Source organism: Balaenoptera acutorostrata, chromosome 7 (genome assembly GCF_949987535.1).
Source record: "Balaenoptera acutorostrata chromosome 7, mBalAcu1.1, whole genome shotgun sequence".
Classification (NCBI taxonomy): domain Eukaryota; kingdom Metazoa; phylum Chordata; class Mammalia; order Artiodactyla; family Balaenopteridae; genus Balaenoptera; species Balaenoptera acutorostrata.
This window is the reverse complement of record NC_080070.1, coordinates 27515928-27539951: the sequence shown is the minus strand read 5'-3', so window position 1 is coordinate 27539951 and position 24024 is coordinate 27515928. Positions and strand designations below refer to the sequence as shown.

The following is a 24024-nucleotide window of genomic DNA, read 5'->3' as shown; positions in this document are numbered from 1 at the left end:
AAACACCAAAAGGATTTATTTTCTAAGAATTAGTGTTTTCTCTTAAAAAGATTACCATTCTTTCAAAATACATTAAAATCACAATTTACTCATTGTTAGGACTTAAACTGACACACAAGAAAACATATATACACAAATTTCATGAAATGAAAACTTTGGTTTTGTTGTGGAAAATACTTACAGTGAATGACACTTAAGACAATAAAGTTTAACAGACTGAAAGAGTCTTCTGGGCTTATATGACCTCAATTTTGCTCGGATACGATACTGTTGAGGAGCTTTTTGTTTCAAAATAGCACACAGTGGGGTTTTCTCCAAATACTGATAATCCGTAAGTACTATAAAGAATTTTTGAATTAAGTTAGAGAAATCTGCAAGGATATAATAAGTATATTCATGACATGAATCCCCCTGAAACAAACATACACAATCAAATCCAATTAAGTTGTATTAATTGTCAAATTTGGTAACATTTTGTCACATTTATCATCATCTCCATCTGTCATTATCTCCATCTCTCCATATATACATAAACCTTGCAGATACGTGATAGTAACTTCCAGACATTTTGCCCCTTTATCCCTAAGTACTTCAGTATGTATTTCACAAGAACAAGCAATTTCATTAACATATTACAATGTAATTTTCAACATCAGAACATTAAACATTGATTATCACTGAATCAACAGACATTATTCAAATTTCTCCAACTATCCCCATAATGCTCTTATTTAGCATTTTATTTTCAGGTCTAGGACCCAATCCTGAACCATGTGTAGCATTTATTTTTCCTGTCTCCTTGGAGTCCTTCAATGTAGAGAATGGTTCCTCAGCTCTTCTTTGTCTTTCAGGACGCTAATATATTTGAGGAGTAGAGGCCATTTATTTGGGTGTGTCTGGTTTTTCTCATGATCAGATACCAATTACGCATTTTTGGTAGGAATACTACTGTGTAAGTGATATTGTGGCCTTCTCATTGCATGACATCAAAAGGCACATGATATCAGTGTTTTCATTCCTGGGTATGTTAACTTTGCACAGCTGATTAAGGTGGTGTTCAGCAGGATTTTCCACTATAAACTTATTATTTCCCCCTTTATAACTAATAAGAAAGTATTTGATAAAATATAAATATCCCAATTTCATTAAACATTTAGGATCCTGCTAGTTTAAGATCCATTGACGATTAGCAACTAAATAATTACTATCATGATTGAAAAATGGTGATTTTTTCCCTAACTTCATTATTCCTTTTACATTTATCAGCTGCCATTCTATTTTAAATAACAGCTTTCCATTCAACCTCATTTATTTATTTATTTGTTTTGTTCATTTATTTACTATCCATATGGACTAATAGATTCCTACTTTACTCAATCAGTTCTATGCCATCACTAGTAATTTTTATTTTGATACTCAAATTGTATGAGATTTGACATCTGCCACCATTAACCTGAGAAATTCTCTACTTTCTGGCACAACAAGATGTTCCAGAATCACCTTATAATTCTCCTATCCCAACCCTGGAATCTGCTATTTCTCCAAGAAGCCCTGATTGGGAATATTATTTATAAACTAAGATCTGTACACTAGGTGTACTCTTTGCTACTGGGTGTCCTTGTTTTTATGCCCTTTCATCAACAGAGCTCGGGCACATATGCACACATGTTCATACCTATACTTATACACGTGCACCTGCATGTGTCTGAATGTATACGTGAGTGAATACATATATACAAACACACATATATCTATTTCTGTATCTGTCTCTAAAACCATGAGTACATACTGACACCTCCAATTCTAATACAATACCACAGCTTCTTTCTTCTAGCCCATTTCGTAATTATACGTCCTTTCTCCAATAATGAGAAACTCGTATCTTTATAATAGTATATTACAGAATTTTATTTAATAGACTTGTGCTTAGAAATAGTTAACTTTTTTTTAATCTTAGCTGAAGTATCAGAAGGTGGGTATCTGATAGATTAACTATCATTGCTAACATTAAAGTTTTGGGGCATATTTTAAGGAACTCCTTTATGCACACACCACTAAATACATAGTGTGAATTGATTAAAATTAACACGGATATGTTTTTGCCCTCGTGGATAGATAAGTATAAGGACAGACTTCATAATACTCACTATTGTGCCCATATTACAAAAAAGAAAATGGTCTTACTTGTAGCCGATAGTTGTTGACATCTTTCTACCTCATATAGTGATACTGATCCAGAGCCTATTAGGAGAAAAGGAAAGAAGAATTACATTTCTTAAATCCATTAAAAGCTCAATGTGGCATTGACTATAAAACATTACTGAGAGAAACTGAAGAAAATCTAAACAAATGGTGAAATTTGTTTATGGATTCATGTCATTTGTTCATGGATTGGAAGGTTCAATATTGTTAGGAACTGATATTCTTCCCAATAGATCTGTAGATTCAATAAAATTCTAATCAAAATTGCATAGGCTTTATTATAGAAAGAGACAAGCAGATTCTATCACTTAAGTGGAAATGGCAAAGAATCTAGAATCTAGAATATAATCTTGAAAAAGAACAAAATTGGAGGACTTATACTATATGACTTCAAGATTTACTATAAAGCTATAGTGAACAAAAGAATATGGTACTGACATAAAGAATGACAAATAATATTATCAGAATTAAATAGAAAGTCCAGAAATAAACCCACATTTACATGGTCATTTGATTTTTGATAAAGGCAGCAAAGCAATCCAAATGGAAAGCAAAACTCTTTTCAAAAAATGGTTCTCTAACAACTGGAAATTAGTATGAGGAAAAAAAATGCTTACTTCACACCACACTACTAAGTACTGAACACAAAGCTCAGAAGTAAATCCACATTTATACTCATTTGATTTTTGACAAAGACACCAAAGCCATCTTTAAAAAAAAAACATGGTGCTGCAACTGGAAATTCATATTTTCAAAAATGTCTATGTCATACCATAATACTAAGCATTAAAAAGGAGTAAACCACTGATATATGCAACATGGATGAATCTCAAAAACAAATAGTATGTACAAGAGTACATAACATGTTATTGCATTTATCTGAAGTTCTAGAACAGGCACAATTAATCTATGGTGGAAAAAATCAGGACTTCTGGGGTGGGGTTGGGGGTGAGGATCGACTGGGAAAGAGCACGACGGAGCTTTCTGCAAAAAAGTAATGGTCTTGATTTTAAGAGGGACTTAGGTTATGCAGTTTATGTGTTAGCCAAAACTCATGAAATGATACACCTAGGTTGCCCATTTCATTGAATATAATTTACCTCAAAAATACAAGAGAATTCTAAACAAATATTTAACTCTAGATAATGATGTTCATTCATTGAAGTGTTTAGGAGATGTACTTATGTCTGCAAATTACTTTGAAATGCATCAAAAAATAAACTGGATCGATGCATTAAAAAAGAGATAAATGACACAGCAAAGAGAATGACATGTTAACTGGAGAATCAGATGGTGGGTATATGAGTGTTGACTGTACAATTGTTTCAACTTTTCTGTATGTTCGAAAATTCTTCTTATGTTGAAAAAATACATTGTGAAGGGAATGAAGGGATAGGTGGATAAAATAATAAATTTACCAAACTTAATAGGATGACTTGATGAATACCATAAAATATGATTTTACTTTAACAAAAAAAGCAAAAGTAGTGATCATAGCAATGTCTTTTTTTTTTTAACATCTTTATTGGAGTATAGTTGCTTTACAATGGTGGGTTAGTTTCTGCTTTATAACAAACTGAATCAGCTATACATATACATATATCCCCATAACTCTTCCCTCTTGCGTCTCCCTCCCACCGTCCCTATCCCACCCCTCTAGGTGGTCAAAAAGCACCTAGCTGATCTCCCTGTGCTATGCGGCTGCTTCCCACTAGCTATCTATTTTACATTTGGTAGTGTATATTAAGTCCAGGCCACTCTCTCACTTCGTCCCAGCTTACCCTTCCCCCTCCCCGTGTCCTCAAGTCCATTCTCTACGTCTGCGTCTTTATTCCTGTCCTGCCCCTAGGTTCTTCAGAACCATTTTTTTTTTTAGATTCCATATATATGTGTTAGCATACGGTATTTGTTTTTCTCTTTCTGACTTATTTCACTCTGTATGACAGACTCTAGGTCCATCCACCTCACTACAAATAACTCAATTTCCATAGCAATAAGTTTTAATAATGCTTTCCAAAATGAAGAATTTAAGACTTAGAAAAGTATCCATATTTTGCAACTACTTTAGCTTACTACATTCTATTATATATAATAGTATGTTGTATTTTTATAATTTATTGTATGTGGCATCATATACAAACATATGCATTACTTGTCCATCTTCCTCAACATCACTAATAAATGACATAAGAATCCATGGCAAGAGAACCTTAAGCTGGCAAAGTATAATTTCAAAGAATCTGATTACTTAATATCTACTATTCTGCATGAAGTGAAATAAAAAGAAAATAGAGAAAATATTGCAAAATATATACAACAATCTCCCACAAAACTGATAAGAAAAAAATAAAGAACCTGACAGAAAATCAGGTATAGGGTAAGAGCAGACAATTCAAAGAAGGAGTAAAAAGGGCCAATAAATATATAATAAGATTTTTAAGTTTCCATGTACTCGGGGAAAATAAATAAGAGATCACCTTATACCTACCAAACTGTCAAAAAATTACTTATACTGTCAACGGCCAATACCACTGAGAGTGTGAGGAAAGGACATTCTCCCACACTGTTATTTGCATATGAATCCTATGACATTTTGGTATATAATCTGGCATCATCTACGAAAATAACAGATGTGCTTACTCTTTGATCCTTCAACTCCACCTTTAGGAGTTTATTTTAGAGAAACAATAAGCATGAAAGTACAATTGTTCAAGGGTGTTTATTAAAGAAGTATTTGTAAGAGTAAGAAACTGGAAACAACCTGAATGTCTATCAAATGGAAAATGGCTGAATTAATAATGTTAGACTCATATAAAATATAATGTAACTATTAAAAGAATGAGTTTGAGCTACATGAATTACCCCAGAAAGAGGTCTATGATACATTGTTAAATAAAGCAGCTAGTCTAGTATGGTCCCATTTTTGTAAAAATTTTAAACAGAGGGAAAACTCCTATCTGTTTATGTAGAAGTATATATATTCATATAAACATGAAGATGTTGAAGAAATCACACTAAACTGTTAACTTTACCTCAGCGAGTGGGCATAAAGGCATAGGAAGGCTACGTAGCTTGATACTGTCACGTGTACTACTTTTGTAATTTAAAAACAGTTAGAAATACCTTTTAAAAGGAGAAAAGAGATTTCAAAAAGTATAATTACAAATTAATACTGTCTCCAAATGATTGTCAATTGAAGTAAACTGGCCTCCTAATGGCAGTTCAAATAATCACAGATTAGGCTAAAATGCTATCACCAATGTGCTAGGAAATATGAAGAATTCTAAGGCAGAGAAAATGAAGAAATAAACATGTACAAAAAAAATCAAATAGCCAGCATTTGAATCTGACTGACTTTGTCATCAGTTAATAGCTAAGTGACCCTGGACAAATTATATGACTCCCATCACTCAAAGCCTCAGTTTCCTTTCTATAAAAGGGAAGAATAATATCAACCTCATAGGAGTGCTGTTAGGATAAAATAATAATGGCTGTAGGCACTGACTAAGTGCCCATCAAGCCACACATGTTAATTTTAATGCTTATCATTACTGATACAGAAAGAGAGTAAATACTCATAAAATAGATCATAGTAGGGAAGGAGTTAGGTTGTAAAAAAAAAATAGGGGATAGAAACATGATATAGATTCTAGGTGTCAGAATGTATAAGCAAATACTGAGACAAAATGGTAAAGAAAAAAATCTTACAGATTGAGTGTTTTAAAATTTAGATTTGAATAGTCAGCTATTCAGGCAGGCAATAATATAAATAAACAACCAATTGTTTGTTAACATTTTGTAATTAGGTACTTAACTCAATAAAACTGGGAACTCTAAGATATGTATGATCAAAAAATACTTGGGCTATTTGAAATAAAGCAGCAAAAACAACCTTTGTTCCTTTTAGAAACTGATGAGCAAAATAGTTTAGTAGAAAATAAATACAGATTTATAATAAATACATATATATACACATCAACACTACATATATCACAAATCAAGTAATCCTTACCACCCCAATTTGAAAATGTAACTATACAGGTAAGGGAGGAGTAATGTTTACCTTTGCACAGGACACTGATAAAGATTTAGCATGTTTCTTTACAATGAATATGGATTTAACAAAAAAAAAAAAAAAATAGAGATAGGAATATATTAAAAAAGAGAATTTATGTTGATAAAGTCATTTTACTTAGCAGAAACTAAACTGGCAACATTAAAAATTATCCTTACTCATTAGGAGCATGGGATTAATAAATAAACACCACTATATATAAAATAGGTAAACAACAAGGATTTACTCTAAAGCACATGAAACTATATTCAATATCTTGTTAATAACCTATAACAGAAAAGAATCTGACACTGTATACCTGAGACGAGCACAATATTGTAAATCAACTATAGTTTAATAAATTGAAAAAAACTGTCCTTACTTGAAATATTTGAAAAGCTGTCCTCATGTTCTGATTGACATATACCATCTAAACACTGATTGGCTGGCAAATCTACAGATTCTAAAACCCTGTAATTGAAAGAATATAATTTTTAATTGCATAAAACAAAGTCAAACAATGGTCAGTTTAGCTCTACCCAAATAAACCAAGAGCTCACTGAAATTGTATAAAAAATTCTGTGTGTGTATGCATTCTTCAGTAGGACTATAGTTTTTTAAGATTATCAGGGGATTCCAAGAGACCCTCAAATTTTAAAAACCTAAGTCTAGAAAGACACAAGTAGAACAGTGGGATGATGAAATACTGCAAATAAGCTGGGTATTTAATGGATGACATTGTAAGTCAGAACAATCTCACTCTAGACTCAAGTAGTGAAATACTACGTGGCTATATATTGCAATATGAGAAATAAAGTAGGGAAACTGATAGAAGGTTATTAAAATAGCTAATTTCATTGATGATAAAGTCATATTGATTTCAATATATTAAAACTTGGAAAATAGTTATGTCATTTCAATTTACTGAAAAGGATATTTTCTATAACTCTTTGAAAATATGTAGAAGAATTTTTATTTCCCTAGAATACGGGTCAAAGAGTTTCTGCGCACATCACTAACAGGAATACTTCAAGGAAAAGGGAGCGGCAAGTGTAGCAGGATTTAAGGTACTATTCACTTTCTGGGCACACCTAAAAGTTTTAAAAATATGATACCCTGAAATAATTCCATTACCTATTTTCTCGGTTATACGCACTTTAAAAAGGCAGTATTTTTTCCATGATTGATCAAGTGTGTTTGGCACCCTAGACATATATATATCAAGTTTCCCAAACTTTAGCTAAGCTCCAGCTTCCACAGTTTGTTTCTGTACTTGGAGAAGGTGGCAAATGGTAGAACATGAGTGCAAAGAGTAGAGGTAACAGCATAAGTAACTACTGGAAAACCTAGACTATAAACCCAGCTCTGCTACTATGTAGCTATTTGAACCTACCATCACTTGATTTCATTTGGTTCATCTATTTAAAAAAATGAATGATGGCAAGGAAGCCTCTGCGGATCAATTAAAAGAGACCTCTTAGAGCCCCCCTTCCCACCTCAGAACAATATTATCCTAGAAATCGGCTTAATTAATACCTTATTTACAATTTCTAAATAGGTTTATAATATGCTTACTTTTTCAGTTGATCCACATCAGAGTTACTTTCTGGCAACACTCTGATTCCCCGACCATAACTGGTGCCTCCATGGAGATGAAACTCTAGGGCTAAAAACGTTGCCAGGTTCTCTGAATTGACTGACTGAAGTTTGGTATGGAGGCTATAAATTCTAAGAAAGCTTCCAACCTAAAAGTAGATGATTTATTATTTAGAAAATGGAGAAAAAATCAAACAATTTTTAATACAATATTTAACAACTAACATGGGGCACAGACCAATAACCGGGGATGTTGACTCATCAGAAAGGAAACTGGTATGTTCTACTAATGTGTACTCAATATCAGCCCCAAGGACGCTGTATCAAAACCAAAACGTGTGTGTGTGTGTATGTGTTTGTATCCATACATATGCATGTATAGATATGTAAGTATTTTTCAAATGTAAAGGCATATTTCCATTTTAGAGATATTAAAACGTTAAATAAGATTGAGTCTTAGCATTGGTAAGATATGGTAGCTAAGAAACCTATTACCTAAATCAAATCCAAGCCCTCTATTTGATTAAGAAACCTATTTGGTTAAGGTTTCTGAAAATAACCTGCTTTAACTAATTTAAGGTAAGATTTAATTAAATATGATCACTAAAACACTCTCATTATGAGAATACTAGAAAGTATGTTTAAATGTACTACTCTATCAAAATAGTAAACTCCCTCTATTACACAAGTTCTATGGAAAGAAAATTTCTGTAAATATTTTTGTCTGTACACCATAATGTGAAACACCTTCTGTGAGTTCAAATATAGATTTAAACCAATTATAGTTTTGAACCAAATGTCCTATAGTTAATTTTAGATGTTTTGCTAAACTAAGTCTTAAAAATATCCTTAATTACGGAGTATTTGATATTCTTTTAATGTAGAAGACTTAAAAAGAGACAGATGCAGAATGTTTATTAAAGAAACTGACACCTACTCAAAGGAAGAAGCTATATTACCTAAATCACATTTATTTTTATGAAGAAAGAGTTATAAACAAAAGGAGCTAGTTACCAACTAGGAAATTTAATTCATTTGTATAAAGCAGCAATCCTGACTGCTGATGACTGTGGGACTACCATTCTCTTTTTTTCCTACAAGGTCAAGATTAACAGTGGTGAGATTCTGTGTAACAGAAAAGCTATACATGGGGGAATATAAAGAAAGAGAAGGTAGTAAACCAACCTCCCACCTCTGCTTATTGCTGTTTCAGATCATTGTATTTCTCCTCATCACCCTCTGTATGTGATGGAGGAGAGAAATGGGGGGAAAAATAAGGGGAAAAAATCCACACTCCCAGAGCTACTCCTTCATTCTCAAGGATCTTTTTCCCATCCAATCACGGGTTTTATAAGGAGGTAAGGCACTTAGTCTTTTCTTCTCTAACTTCTTCCACTGACAGAACAGCAGGGGAGCAGGGTAAATAGAGTCAGAGAAGGACACACACACACACACACACACACACACACAAGATGACAAAACTGATTTTCCTCATGGTCTCCAAAGTAAGATGATGGAAGGAAATATGTCTATTTCTATCTACTTTTATGTCATTCTTTTTGAACATTTATTACTCTGTAATTCTTTTTAATATACATAATATGTTAGTGCAGTAAATGTATATAATCTACAAAGGACTTAAAGAAGGCCAGACACAAGGCGAAAGATACCATAATCATAAATGAAAAGTTTCAACATTATAAAGATAATTTCCTAATTAATTATTCTTTAAAATCAATGGGGCTTCCCTGGTGGCGCAGTGGTTGAGAATCTGCCTGCTAATGCAGGGGACACGGGTTCGAGCCCTGGTCTTGGAAGATCCCACATGCCACGGAGCAGCTGGGCCCGTGAGCCACAACTACTGAGCCTGCGCGTCTGGAGCCTGTGCCCCGCAACGGGAGGGGCCGCGATAGTGAAAGGCCCGCGCACCGCGATGAAGAGCGGTCCCTGCACCGCGATGAAGAGTGGCCCCCACTTGCCGTAACTAGAGAAAGCCCTCACACGAACCGAAGACCCAACACAGCCAAAAAAAAAAAAAAAAAAAAAAAAGAAAAGAAAGAAAGAAAGAAATAAAGTAGCTATAAAATTAAAAAAAAAAAAAAAAAAATCAATGCAATTTCCATCTAAATCTCCAGTGCCTTTCAAGGAATTGTAAAAACTGATCTGAAAGTGAACAGTCAAGTTAGTTTTGAAGACTGAACTGGGAGCGAGGGCTTAACCTATGAAATATCATTTAGAAATAAAGGTATGATAATTAAGACAGGCTGGTATTAATGCAGACACATATATGAACACGGATAAATCTTACAAATATAATGTCAAAGGAAAAAAGCAAATTATAGAATGATACATAACCATATGCATTTTTCAGACAAAAGTATATAAAACCCTAATAAACATGGGTGTGCACACGTACATGTTAGGGTAAATAAAAAGAGGATATTGGGGAGCAAAAAATTAGAATAAGCAGAGGTACAAAGAAGGTTCCACATGTAGAAATTTCATTTCTTAAAATTAAAAGTACCTGAAATAAGTGTACAAAACATTTAGAAATGTTAAGTTTGGACGACAGGCATGCAGATGTTTGTTATACTATCTTCTTTACTATTGTATTTCATAATAAAACAAAATTATATTTTAATGACCAAGAGAGAATTTTATATATATAGGCTATAAAAATGACAAACTGTTATTTCCAGAAATTCCTTCTGGAGGCAGCATTGCATTTTTTTTTAAGCTTGCTAAATATATTATAAAATGTGCCAGATGCTCTGTTATAATAGACAAATATATAACAAACAAATCGTCTTGTTGGTAATAACCAAAAAAATTATAAAACATACCTCTAAAAATGTTGTAAAAGCCCTTTTTAATACAGAAACAGTAAAAATAAAGCAAAGCAAACTGGCTATTAAAAAATGTTTATTCCTTTAGAAATAACTTAAATATTCCTTATAAACTTTCAAAAATTTCCCTTTAGGTTTAATATTTTTAATGACCTGTATATGTCTGAAAATAACCAAACTATAGTTCTTGGGTCACTGAATGCCAAACATAATTAGAACTACGTGTGTTTTATAATTATTTTTAAATTGTGTCAGAATAAGTCTGGGGATTGAAAATACACTGCTTTTGTTTGTAGACAAAAGGTTTGAAGAGTGTGTGTGTGTGTGTGTGTGTGTGTGTGTGTGTGTGTAAAATGTTTAGGGAAGGAGATAACTTACTTAAAAAGCAAGGTTTAGGAAAAACGTTAAGGGCAACTTTAGCTGTAAAATGTATCGTATATAGAGTTCAATTATATTGTACTTTATAATTGCCTTAACTATCCTCTTTATTACATAAAATAAAAATCACATTTTTTTCCTGTTCCTATTCAACAAAAATACATGTATTCCACGCATTTCAATATAAATATGCAATTTTAAGCAGTTATCGTCAAGTGTTGACAAGAATTAATTGATATCAATATCATTTGACTCTGGGCATTTCTTAAAAAAATACGAAATGGTTAGTATAGAGGTTGCCTCAGAACAAATAAAATGTGATGTCAATGTACATTAAATAAAAGCCTACAGTTATATTATTTACACATAGAGAAAACCCTTTTCATTTTTGTTACATTGTAGGTAAATGTCATGATATCTTTAGAGAAAAATTAATTGCCCTTCATTTTCTGAATTATGTGTGCTCATAGCACCCTCTAGTGGGTGAGATAAAGCAGACAAAGGAAATGAAAAAAAATCTGAAAAAAATTCACAGCGCTCATTGATTCATGCATTCACCAGCAGATGTTATTTACTTCACCCTTACTACATGGAAAGCACTGTGGCAGGTGCTGTTCAGGACTTGGGACAAGGAAATCAGGACAAGAGAGAGGAACAAAAGACCTATAGACACAGCATAGGGAAAGAGAAGGGAATTAAACCGTGAAAGTCAAATCTAAAATGTAAATCTTTTTCATTCGTAAAAGAACTCTATCTGTATTTTAAAAAGACTTTAGAATTGGCTTTATCATTAAATTCATTTTTGAAATAAGCTAATCAATGCAGATAAAATCAAGTAAAAGCATCAAAAATATATCGTCAACAGTCAATTTTCTGATATGAAAGGTATGAACACTCATAAAGGACAAAAGAGTACAGTTATCACCTTCCTTGACCTGGACGTTAACCTAATTTATTGAGTTGGGTGGGCTTCTTTGTAACACAGTATAAAAGGGGAAATATTTCCTTCCCCAAGAACATTTATTTGCAAAAAATAAACCGGGCACTAAAATTCAGATCTAAAGAAATTACAATTCACTTTCCCTATTTTCTTCCCATAAGTAGGTTATATAACTCCCTAAATGTAGGATGGAAGCTATTTGCAATAAAGAAATTAATTTCTTTATACTGCTTAAGAAGATTAGCTCTGGAAACAGATGTACATTCAAATACAGGCTTTACCCAAGTAGCTGCGAAATCTTGGGCCTCTGAGTGCCTGAGTTTTCTCATTTATAAAACAGAAACGATGACAGTACCTATTGCACAGGACAGTGCTAAATACATAGGAAGTGCTTAACAAATGTTACTATTATTATCATTATTATCAATGACAGCATTCTTTGCAAGAAAGGTTACTTGCAAATAGAAGACACGGTAAAATGAAGAAAAATATTCCTTAAAATGTTATTGATAAGCAAGAAGTGCCAAAACTAAGCAGCGTTATTTTACCTAGAAAACCGCGTCTCAAAAACAGTGAGCAAATTCTAATAAACTGTATGGTACACACAGATAATTTATCAATATATTTTAGAGGTGGATTAACAATTTCTTAGACTAATGAGTAAAAAGTTAAAGACTGGATTTTTTCAAACCAAGTAAAAGAGCTTATCATTTAAGTTTACCAATATTTTATACATCCTTTGTTATTTTAAGGCAAATTTTATTGCAGAAAAAAATTTTTCTTTATTTCCATAGTGAAATTGGGCACAGCTTTAAGATATTCAGGAAACATTCTTTAACTTTAAAAAAGCTGTTCAAGCCATTATAATTTAATATATCTTCTAATAATTTAAATACACATTTTACAAATTAAAGAAAAAAATTAATTTGTAGTTAGTTTCTAGACCTCAAATATCATCTAACATGTGATTTACCCTAAAATTTATAAAAATACAAAAGAGCAAACATGCTTGCTACACAACATCACCTTTAAAGATTTGGCCACTTGAACATGGTTGTCATAGACTAAAATGTCTATTGTCAGATTCTGCACCCGGTGGATGTGACTTAAATCACCTTCAAGAACAAGGTCTTGTATTAAGACTCTCCAAGATGGGAATGGGGTCTTGGTGCCATCCCATACCTGCACAAGAAGTAGAACAAAAGTTTAATGATCTTTTTGTAAAATTGTGGAGGCTAGAAGAGTTTTATTTGCTGGTGACATAGCTTAAAAGTAATTAAATATATTCCCCCAAATATCTGTTAAACTTTGAATATGATGTATATTCTTTCCTGATTGTAAAAGGACTACATATGTATAGGTAATGAATAAAATGTAAGGAAAAAAATTCAAACAGCTATGAGCTTAGAAAAACTATTAATATATTGTTGAATTTACTTACCTTTTTTTTCTTCTATGTATTTATAATATATATGTCTTTTTTTCTTTTTACCAAACTGGCATTCTATTCTGCTTTTCATTTCTTAATTTATTGCTGGGCAGTTTTTCAGGCAATTTAAATATTCTTCTAAAATAGGATTTTCAATGGCTTCACATTACTTTACGTTATAGATGCAAACAAATTTATTAAACCAATCCCTTTTTTGGCCATTTGACTTGTTTCAAAATTTTTGCTATTTTAAATAATTTAGTAATTACCATCTTGCATATAAACCTTTACAAGTATCTCTGCTAATTTTCTTAAGTATAAATTCCTAGCTTTTAGGGAACTAATCTGACCTCTGCCCATTTTTCCACTTTGTTCTGATTTGGAAAAGGCCTTTGAAAGTACAGATATGAATATTTTGTTTATGTTAGATGTTATGAACACAAATGAATGACAATCATGGGTGATGGAAAGGGAAAGGTAGGTTGGATTGCTATTTAAGTCACCTTGAGGTAAGGATGGGAACAGGGGCCCAGGACGAGTATGCACTATCCCGTCCTTAAGACCTGAGCTAGCCTGTGCTGTGCTAGGGCTGGAAGAGATGAGCTTGAGGCTATGCTATGCTATAACAGGGAGGGACAAAAGACATTTGGAGAGAGGTGAGAATGCCTCTGCATGTCAGAACTTCGGCTGGGTAAGAGTGAACAGTCTACTTAAATAGAAAACACCACATTTCCTTTTTTTTTTTTTAAACTGTTATTTTTTTTTTAAATTGAAGTATAGTTGATTTACAATGTTGTGCTAGTTTCAGGTGTACAGCAAAGTGATTCAGTTATACACATACACAGACACACACACATATATCTTTTTCAGATTATTTTCCATTATAGGTTATTATAAGATATTGAATATAGTTCCCTGTGCTATACATAGGTCCTTGTTGCTTATCTATTTTATATACAGTCGTGTGTATCTGTTAATCCCAAACTCCTAATTTATCCTTCCCCCCCATCCTTTCCCTTTTGGTAACCATAAATTTGTTTTCTATGTCTGTGAATCTATTTCTGTTTTGTAAATAAGTTCATTTGTATCATTTGCTTAGATTCCACATATAAGTGATATCATATGATGTTTGCCTTTCTCTGACTTACTTCACTTATTACTATAATTTCTAGGTCCATCCATGTTGCTGCAAATGGCATTATTTCATTCTGTTTTATGGCTGAGTAATATTCCACTGTATATATACACCACATATTCTTTATCCGTTAATAGACATTTAGGTGGCTTCCATGTCAAGGCTACCGTAAATAGTGCTGCTATGAAAATTGGATGTATCTTTTCAAATTAGAGTTTTTGTCTTTTCCAGATATATGCCCAGGAATAGGATTGCTGAATCATGAGAACTCTATTTTCAGTTTTTTAAATAACCTCCATACTGTTCTCCATAGGGGTTGCACCAATTTACATTCTTACCAACAATGTAGGAGGGTTCCCTTTTCTCCACACCCTCTCCAGCACTTGTTAGTTGTAGACTTTTTAATGATGGCCATTCTGACCAGTTTGAGGCAGTACCTCACTGTAGTTTTAATCTGCATTTCTTTAATAATTAGTGATGTTGAGCATCTTTTCATGTGCCTGTTGGCTATCTGTAAGTCTTCTTTGGAGAAATGTCTATTTAGGTCTTCCGCTTATTTTTTGACTGGGTTGTTTGGAAAACACCGCATATCTATACAGGTGTCTGCCAGTGTCAGATTACAGAGAAAGTACTGAATAATGTTGGTGACAGTGCTAAGTTGTAAATAAACAATCATGAGTTTGTGTCACTCACTCTGTTTCCTAAATTATTCAAAGAACCAGGACAATCACTTTGGGAGTAGTAACATTATGTCGCATTTTTCTTCACTTGGAATTTGTTCTTTCATTTTGTATATGTGTTTTTGAGACTTTAAAATGGCTTTACAGATCAATCCATGAGTTTTCTGAAAGAGGGGCTGAGAGAGGAGAGTATAAGTCAGACCTTGTGTTGAAATTCTGGAACTTTTGTAATCTTGTATCAAAACTCAATCTGTTAGGTATCTGCATATTTTATACAGATCGAATTCTTTTTTCCAAATAGATAACAATCACCATTTAACAATCCTTCTTTGACAATTTGAAATGTTAATGTTATTTTTATTATTATAGTAGAATGGGGACAAGAGAGGAAGTCAAGGAGAGAAATTTTTTACTATATATCACTTAAAAATATCTTTTAAATTTCTAGGCAATGTTAAAATTACCTATCCAAAAATTAAATACCTTATTAAAATACTACCTCATACTTTCTATAATTCTGTTTGTTACTTTTTCAATTTCTTGACTTGAAAGATTATTCTGATATGCTATGCTTTTTTTTCTTTCTTTGTTCATGAAGACATTTAAGGCTCTAAATTTTATCTTTGAGTCTATCTCCAACCATAGCCTTTAATCTCTTCTTATTAACATTATAGTCTTAATAACCTATAATTAAAACTAACTTCTTTTAGAAACAACAGTATTTGGGGGAATCATATCTACTAGAATAATTAAAATGAATGTATCGTAGTTACTAATAAAGAGACCAATATTAGCATCATATCTCAGTTGAGACAGGAAATAATTACGCTATTCCATGTTGACCCGAACTCATTTGGAGTAAGGTCTGGCTCCTTTTGTTTTCAAAACAAAATTTAAAAAAATTATTCCTAGTTTGGGATAGGAAAATCAATTTCAGAAAAAAAAAATCACTTAAAATTTGACTTCCCATAGATAAAATGAGCAAAATATTGCTATGTAGTCCTCTCAATATATTTTTTGCTATACATATAATACATTTTTAGTATATACATGAAAGTACATTAATCACTAAAGAGAATATTGTGAATTTCTATATCAATAAGTATATGTCTACAATGTCATTTTAGTCACAGAGTATTCCACAACACATAAATAATTCACGAAGTTCTCCATTGCTAGTATGTTTTTTCTGATTTTTGTTACTGCAAGAAATATAAGGATAAATATTCCTTTAAAGGCATTTTTCCACATTTTAAATTATTACTATAAAATAAATTTATGAAAATAGAGTTGTTGAGACAAAGAGCATAGAGAGATTTTTGAGATTTCTTTTAAATTGTCCTCAAGAAAGTCTTACTAATGTAATTTCTTACATTCACTTCCGAATGCTGTATTTTAAAATAATATCTACATGAAAGCTGTTTTTACTTATCCGAAAAGGCTATCTATAAAAATGGGATGCAGGCATGTTTTCTTGCTTTAGAAGGAAAATGTAGATTCAGCTACGTCAGCTAAAAGGTGGCAGGTTTTATCTCAGAATTTAAGAATTTACGCTCAATACAGCAGCCAAAAGGTGGAGAATACTTCTCTGCACAGCCAATTTTTTGTCATTGGAAGTGTTCAGTGATTAGCAAACACTCATTTGTTAAATATGTCACTCTGGGCATAAAGTATGACTGGCTGACCTAAGATTTTCTCATTTTGTTTGGATGAGTTTATGTTGCTCTAGCTTCAATTTTGTCATACTTAACTTATTTATGTTTTTTTATAGCATGCATTTACTTTTTCAGAGCATTTCATGTGTATATAAATATGCGCTATTTTCAACTTCAAAAACTTTGTATTTTATTCAATAATTTCTATCTTCACTGTTCTTTAATATCGGTAAGGTATAACTGATAATAATGCTAAACCCCAATATTTGTCCAAGGGCCACTGTACTCCATATCCTGTTCCATCGTTCCAAAGAGTCAGAAGTTAAAGAAAGAACCAGAGAAGCAGGGCTGAAGCAGTGTTTGTTTAAATGCATCCTGCCTAGGCTAGGTAGGTGAGGATGGTATCAGACAACTGTCCTCTCCAGAAGCTCTTCATGAATAAATTGGGATAGGTGTAAACAAAGATTAGGTGGGTCTTATGTCACTTTTTTTCCCTGCAGATTTAAGAACAAAATAAAATATAACAAGAAAAATAAACACTTCAAAACCATCCATGATCTACCTATGAAGCAGACAGTGAAATAACGTGGGAAGAGAACCCAACATCAATGGGCCAAGAAGAAGGCAAATGAGTGAGAAGGAAGGCTACATTCTTGATAGGGAAACAGAAATATGCATTTTTAGAACTGCAACTTAAAAATAGCAATAGAAAACAACTCATTTTGTTAGTACTAATAAGAAATATATAAACACAACATAAACAATACTATACTTAAAATGTAGATCTGGTAATACTATTTTTCTCTAGAAGTATAGGATAAAGAAGAGAAGTTCAAGAGTAAAGTTGCATAGAAATTACAGGCTTATTAAAAATGGTTAGATTTTAAGTTCTTAATACACAGTATGCATATTTATTCCATCAGAATGCTGAAATATAAGCTCTTTACAGGCTTATAGGTCATGGTAACTTGCAACACAATTTCAAGTATTTAAAAATATCTACCTTTAGAAGAAATGATGCTCCATCCACTTCTGCTTTGCCCAAGAGCTGACAAGTCAGGTCAAAATACTGCATTGGCTGGACATCACACAATTTCACTAACGTTGAAGAAGGTGAAATATGAGTAGATGCCCAAACACGTAAGGCTTCTACCATTTTGTGGTCCTCAGCGGTGAAGTTAAAACACTTGCTTGACGTACGAGGTATGATAGGAGCTCCCAAAGTTCCCTCAAATGTCAAAGACGCAAAGCCAGAGCTGGTGATACCTTGAGTCTCCTTTTTATATACTTGGATCTAAGAAAGTGGCAAAGTAGAAAACAAAACACAAACAAACAAAACAGGTTACTGATGCCAGAACCTAGGAACTGGAAACACTTGTGAGATTATAAAATCTTGCCAGCATAGTTAATAGAGGACATAATTCTTTAAATATTTCATTTAATTAGCATATGAAATTATAAAATCTACTGGGCTATATCAAAATGCACAAGCACCATGTAAACTGTAAAACACTATGCAAAATTATTTTTATTTTTTAAAGAGCTAGGTGGCAGCCTCCCTAATACTATCAGGCTGGCAGTTTTACTAACAAAACATCTATTAGTTTTTTTATTAAGGTATACTTTATAAAAGGAAAAAGGATAATAAGTAACAGTTACTTATGAATATTATAGGGATAACTAGAACACTTAAAATGTAAGAGTTTGAAGTTAGTAAAATGCAGCTGAGGCTAAGGGCTCATCAGTCTGACTGAGAGAGCTGAGATATGCCTTAAAAACATTGGCTTTCTGAATTTCAAGGCTCAGTTATTAGATGCACATGCATTTATGACTGTTATATCTTCTTCATAAAGCAACCCTTTTGAACTTATGAAATACCTCCTTTAGTCTCCTGTAATACTGTCTGATATTAATAAATGTATTTATATATTTATTGGAAATTAGAAAATATATTGAACTGAAGGATACTTAAGTTGTGATGTGCTAAAACTTGTTGGATATAACTAAAGTAGTATTCAATACATAGAGAAAAATTTATAGAAATAAGTGAATATTTTACAAAAGAAGAAAGGTTAAAAATCAGAAATGTAGGCTTCTATCTCAAGAAGCTGCACAAAGAATATTATTTCAAATCCAAGGAAAGTAGAAAGAAAACATAATCAAGGTAGGAGAAACAGAAACATACAATAGAGAAAATCAAAGCTAAAAACTGGTTCTCTGAAGAGATTAATAAAAATGATAAACCTAGAATGAATGATCTGGAAAAAAAGAGAAGAAACACAAATTATAATATCAAGACTGCAAAAAAGGATTTATCATTACAAATTCTATAAGCATCTAATAGATAAGTAGCATTATCAATAAATTTGACAATTTGGATGAAATAAACTTTTCTAAAAATTATATATATCAAAGTTGATAGAAAAATAAAAAATCGGAATGATCTCATTCCTCTTAAAGAAATGTTAATTCATTAATAAAATCTATTAATAAAGGAATCACCAGGCTCAGATAGCGCTACCAGTGCATTATTCCAAGCATTTAAGTAAGAAAAAAAACAACAACAGTAATCTTGCACAAACTCTAGAACCGAAAAGGAGGGCACATTTCCTATTTTCATGAGGCAGCAAAACTTTAATTTCAAAATTTGTCAAAGACATTATAGGAAAAGAAAATTACAGATCTAAATATGAAACAGGAAAATAATAAATGACCTCGAGGAAAACTTAGAAGCCATCTTCATGAAGTGAGTAGACAAAGAGTTCTTAAACAGGAAATTAAAAAGTACTGACCATAAAACAAAAGTTAATAAAGTAGACTATATTAAAATAAAGAACTTTTGTTCATCAAAAGACATCACTAAGAGGGTAAACAGGCAATCCATAGAGTGGGAAAAGATATTCACAATCCATATACCTGACAAAAGATCTGTAGCCTAAATATATAAAGAACTTTCAGAAATAATTTAAAAAAGAAGTTAAAAATTCTATAATGAGCAAAAGGCTCAAATGAACACTTTTTACTTCAGAAGACATACAAATTTTAAAAGGTTCTCAATTTCATAAATTTTCAGGGAAATTCAAGTTACAACCACAATAAGATACTAATACATATGCAACAGAATGGTTAAAATTCAAAAAAATGGAAAACATCAAGTGCTGGTGAAAATGTAGAACAACTGGAATTCTCTTATATCTCTAATGGGAGTGTAAGTTGGTAAAAAACACTTTGGAAAACTAAAGGCTAATATATGCACAACCTTGAACTCACGAACCGCACTCCTTGGTATACAATCAACTGAAATGCATATATATCTATGCATTATACAATATATAATATGTAATATATATTATAATTACATAATTACACATAAATGTATATATTATATTACATATAATTGTATATATTCAGTAAAAGATATGTACTAGACTGTTTATAGCAGCATAGTAGCCTCAAACTGAAAACTAACTAAATGACCAACAGAATAAATATATAATTTCTGGTGTATTCAAACAATGGAATACCATTTAGCAGTGAAAATGAACAAAGTAAAACTATATGCAATAGTACAGTTGACTCACACAAGCATAAGCCAGAAACTAAAAAACAACAACAACAACAAAACCATAGTGTTTTTCCTTTATATAAAGAACAAATATATATGAAACTATATATGTTGTTAGAAGTTATGAGATTATTTACTCTTGGGGGTGGGGGAAATGTGAATGACAACCCCAGGTAGGGGTACAAAGGACGTTTCTAGAGTGTTAGTAACATGAGCATGCTAATACTGTGAAAAGAGAGATGTATATTTTACTTCAATTAAACAACAGCAAGAATTACAAATACAGTTGGTCCCTGAACACGGGGGTTAGGGGCACCGACCATCTGTGCAGTTGAAAATCCCCTTATATCTTACAGTCGGCCCTCTATCCTCAGTTCAGCATCCACGGATTCAACTAACCGTGGGATCCTGTAGTACTGCAGTGTTTACTACTGAAAAGAATCTGCACGTCAGTGGACCCGAGCAGTTCAGAACTGTGCTGTTCAGGGTCAACTGTACTACAGGAAACAGCAGTGTGTGAGAAATAAGCTATTTTTTTGAAGTTTGGATAAGCCTGTAATATAGTGCTACAATAGTAATATTTCTAGTTCTCTTTATCTTTAAGCAAATGTTCTCCACTATTCTTCTATTCTCAGGGAAAGGCATTAATAGAGCAAGAGAGTTATTTCCCACCATATCTTAAGACTAGAAGACATCTGGAGTATTGCACTCATTTATGAGCATCAGTGACCATGAGGACCACAGGTAAACTGAAGCATTAGAAGAAAAGACAACCAAGATAGTGAAGGGGTTGCATGGAAACCCATGTAACAAAAGCAAACTATGAAGGGACTGAAATGTTTAAAACCTAAAAGACTGAAAATATTAAAGTGTTAAAAAGCTGATTTTTAAAAAATCACATACTATCTAACAGCTCTACCTTTTTATTAAATGTTTTCTTATGGAATGCAACTAGTCCGAATCGCGGCAGCTAACACATTTCTGTGGAAGGAGGGCAGGTAGTTTGTTCAAATGAAGAGGTTTCCTAATATAAATCATTTGAAGTCTGATACTATTTATATTTCTTCTTGTCTCTTGAAATGCCTGACATCATGTTCTAACAAAGCAACCACATAATTAGTGTAACTAGTTTTAGTGAACAATACAGTGTTCTCTTCAAACAAATATAAGTTCTAAACAGTATGAATTATACCTTCAGCCTGTGAAAGCGAACAATATCTCCATTTTTATAAATCATTGGAAGGGCTTCATAATTTCCACTAAAGAACAGGCAGGTTAACTTTACATGCGTCTGGTCCACAATTGTTACAACTGAGCAATAATCTGGAAAACACAAAAATATTTTACCTGACTTTTCGTATTTCAAAGCATTTGACAAAATAATACTGAGTTCAAAACACCAAACATTATTCTTCCCTTTAATTAAGTCTTCTAAGAATAGGATCAAAACATAAAGAAATTTTCTTGTCTCTCAAAATGCACTGCCAAATTATTTTGCAAAAGTGTTGTACAAAAATTCATTTTAGAAAGTTTAATGAAACAAAAATAAAAACCGTACTTAATATAAATTGTCTGGAGGTGTAATAACTTTATTACCTCAAAGTTTAGAAACCATGAAGCAGATAAACATATTCAAATATAATTTCTAAAATAAACACAATTAAATTTAGAATGAAAACAAAAAACTAGAAGATATTTGCAGCAAATGTGATGAAGAGTCAATATACTATATAAAGATACTATGAAAACTGTTTATAAAACCCAGATTTTACAGTAAATATGAAAGGCAAATGAACAAACAACTCATAGAAAACTATATAAGAACAACTCAAAAGGGAAAATGATGATTTGCTAGTTATCTATAAAAGGTTACACATTAGAACGAGAGCAATTTTATATAATTTAAGCTGGCAGAAAAAAAAATTTAATGATAGTTGGGTTGCCATGAAAACAAGTAACTTCAATCACTGGTGGCAGCAAAAACTGTAATAGATGCTACCTTTTAATATACATGTTTCAGAAAATTGCACACTGAGAGTTATGTGTTGACTTCCTTCCTTCTCAGTAATATACTCGAGACAGTATAGACATAGAAAAGGATAAACCCAGAACAGTGAAGGGAGAGGAGAGGAGAGGGGAGTGAAGGAGAGGGAGAGAAGATATCAACATATTTCAGGAAGCTGGGAAAGTAAATGGTTAAGGGATCAAATGGACAGAGGAGGATGCATCCAGAAGATACTCTAAAGTAGCTACAGCAAAGATGAGAGCCGTTGGGATTAAGGGTGACAGTGAAAAATAGAGCCAAAATCAGGGCTCATGAAAAGTTTACACATAGAACAACTGTTTCAACGAGCACCCATCCTAACCCTCACTCCCCTTGAAAATAACTTCAGGTAGGCAGGTAGGGTATCTCAGTCTTTAACACCAACCCTTTCCTGGAACACAGGCTGCTTTCCAAGGAAGTTTCACTGAGAGACCAGGAAGTGGTAAGGCTTCTAATGAGGGTGTTAGCACCCAGAATAAATCCATCTGCATTATCACATTAGGGGGTCTACAGTCAGAAGGCTCTCTTCCCACCCACCTTAGACTGACACTTTCAATCAATGTGCCCTATGTAAGTACTATTGGTCTCTGTCAGACTGTTAGATTTCCCATTTAAAAAAAGAGATCAAGTTGAAAAAACAAACTCATTATACACAAAGCAAAGGAAACAAATGTGTACAACCTAAAATAAACCATACCTACATTTGTAAATTTGTAAACAGTAAACCATTACCAGACACAGAACAACAATGGATAGAAGGAAGGACACTGGGGAGGGGAGGAGGGGGAGGAGAAGAGAGGAGGAGTGGCGAGAAAGGGGGAAGGAATGGGGGAAGTGGGGAGAGAGGAAAGGAGAGGGGAGAGGAATGGAGGGCAAGAGGAGAAAGAGAAACCTGATTCTGTGAGGAGGGGACAATAATCAATTCAAAGAACATAAAAAACTTTAAAAACAAAACCTTAATAAGCATCTTCAAAAAGAGTAAAAAGATACTACATCTTCGTCTCTTGATATACAGGATCTACTGGACCCAATTTTAGTTTTGGAGTTTCCATTTTCAGTAGTTTTAACTATTTGTAAGGAGTGCTATTTCAGGACTTTTTTTTTTTTTCTTTCTTAGCAGTCTTCCAAAGATTAAAGATAAATTTTACTGATTTTTTAATAGAATAAAACACATTCTTCTTGTGATGATCATATGGCTCTATTGTACCCTTTTATAAATCTAAGATACATTACAGAATCTTAGTCGTCTATTTTCCTTTACCTCAAAATATTTTGCTATTTCATTATCCTATAAATTATTTCATCATTATTCCTATCTACGCTTTAAAAAGACTAAATTAATTTTTAAAATGGGAAAATGAGAAACTTGCCTAGAGGAAGTGATGCAAGAGTGAAATTAATCATCCCTACTGCACTGCGCCGCTGCTCAATGTGTTATATAACACCTTTCAAGAAGATATAAACCAAGTTTGAAAACTATCTTTGAAGTTTCTTCTTCAG

The 24024-nt window shown here is 32.6% G+C and overlaps 1 protein-coding gene across 6 annotated transcripts in view; it reads right to left on the bottom strand.

Annotated features, from left to right (window-relative positions):
* Nucleotides 1-24024, bottom strand: part of POT1 (protection of telomeres 1) — an 80447-nt gene that overhangs the window by 14809 nt on the left and 41614 nt on the right. For 5 of the 6 annotated variants that reach the window (XM_057550340.1, XM_057550337.1, XM_057550339.1 and 2 more), the window contains 7 exons: nt 21673-21803; nt 17919-18209; nt 13043-13198; nt 7832-8001; nt 6639-6727; nt 2185-2241; nt 182-371 (listed from right to left, as the gene is read on the bottom strand). In XM_057550340.1, the coding sequence (XP_057406323.1) occupies nt 182-371; nt 2185-2241; nt 6639-6727; nt 7832-8001; nt 13043-13198; nt 17919-18209; nt 21673-21803 (1084 nt within the window). The remainder of the gene's footprint in view (nt 1-181; nt 372-2184; nt 2242-6638; nt 6728-7831; nt 8002-13042; nt 13199-17918; nt 18210-21672; nt 21804-24024) is intronic. The other variant, XM_007177214.2, reaches the window with a different exon arrangement.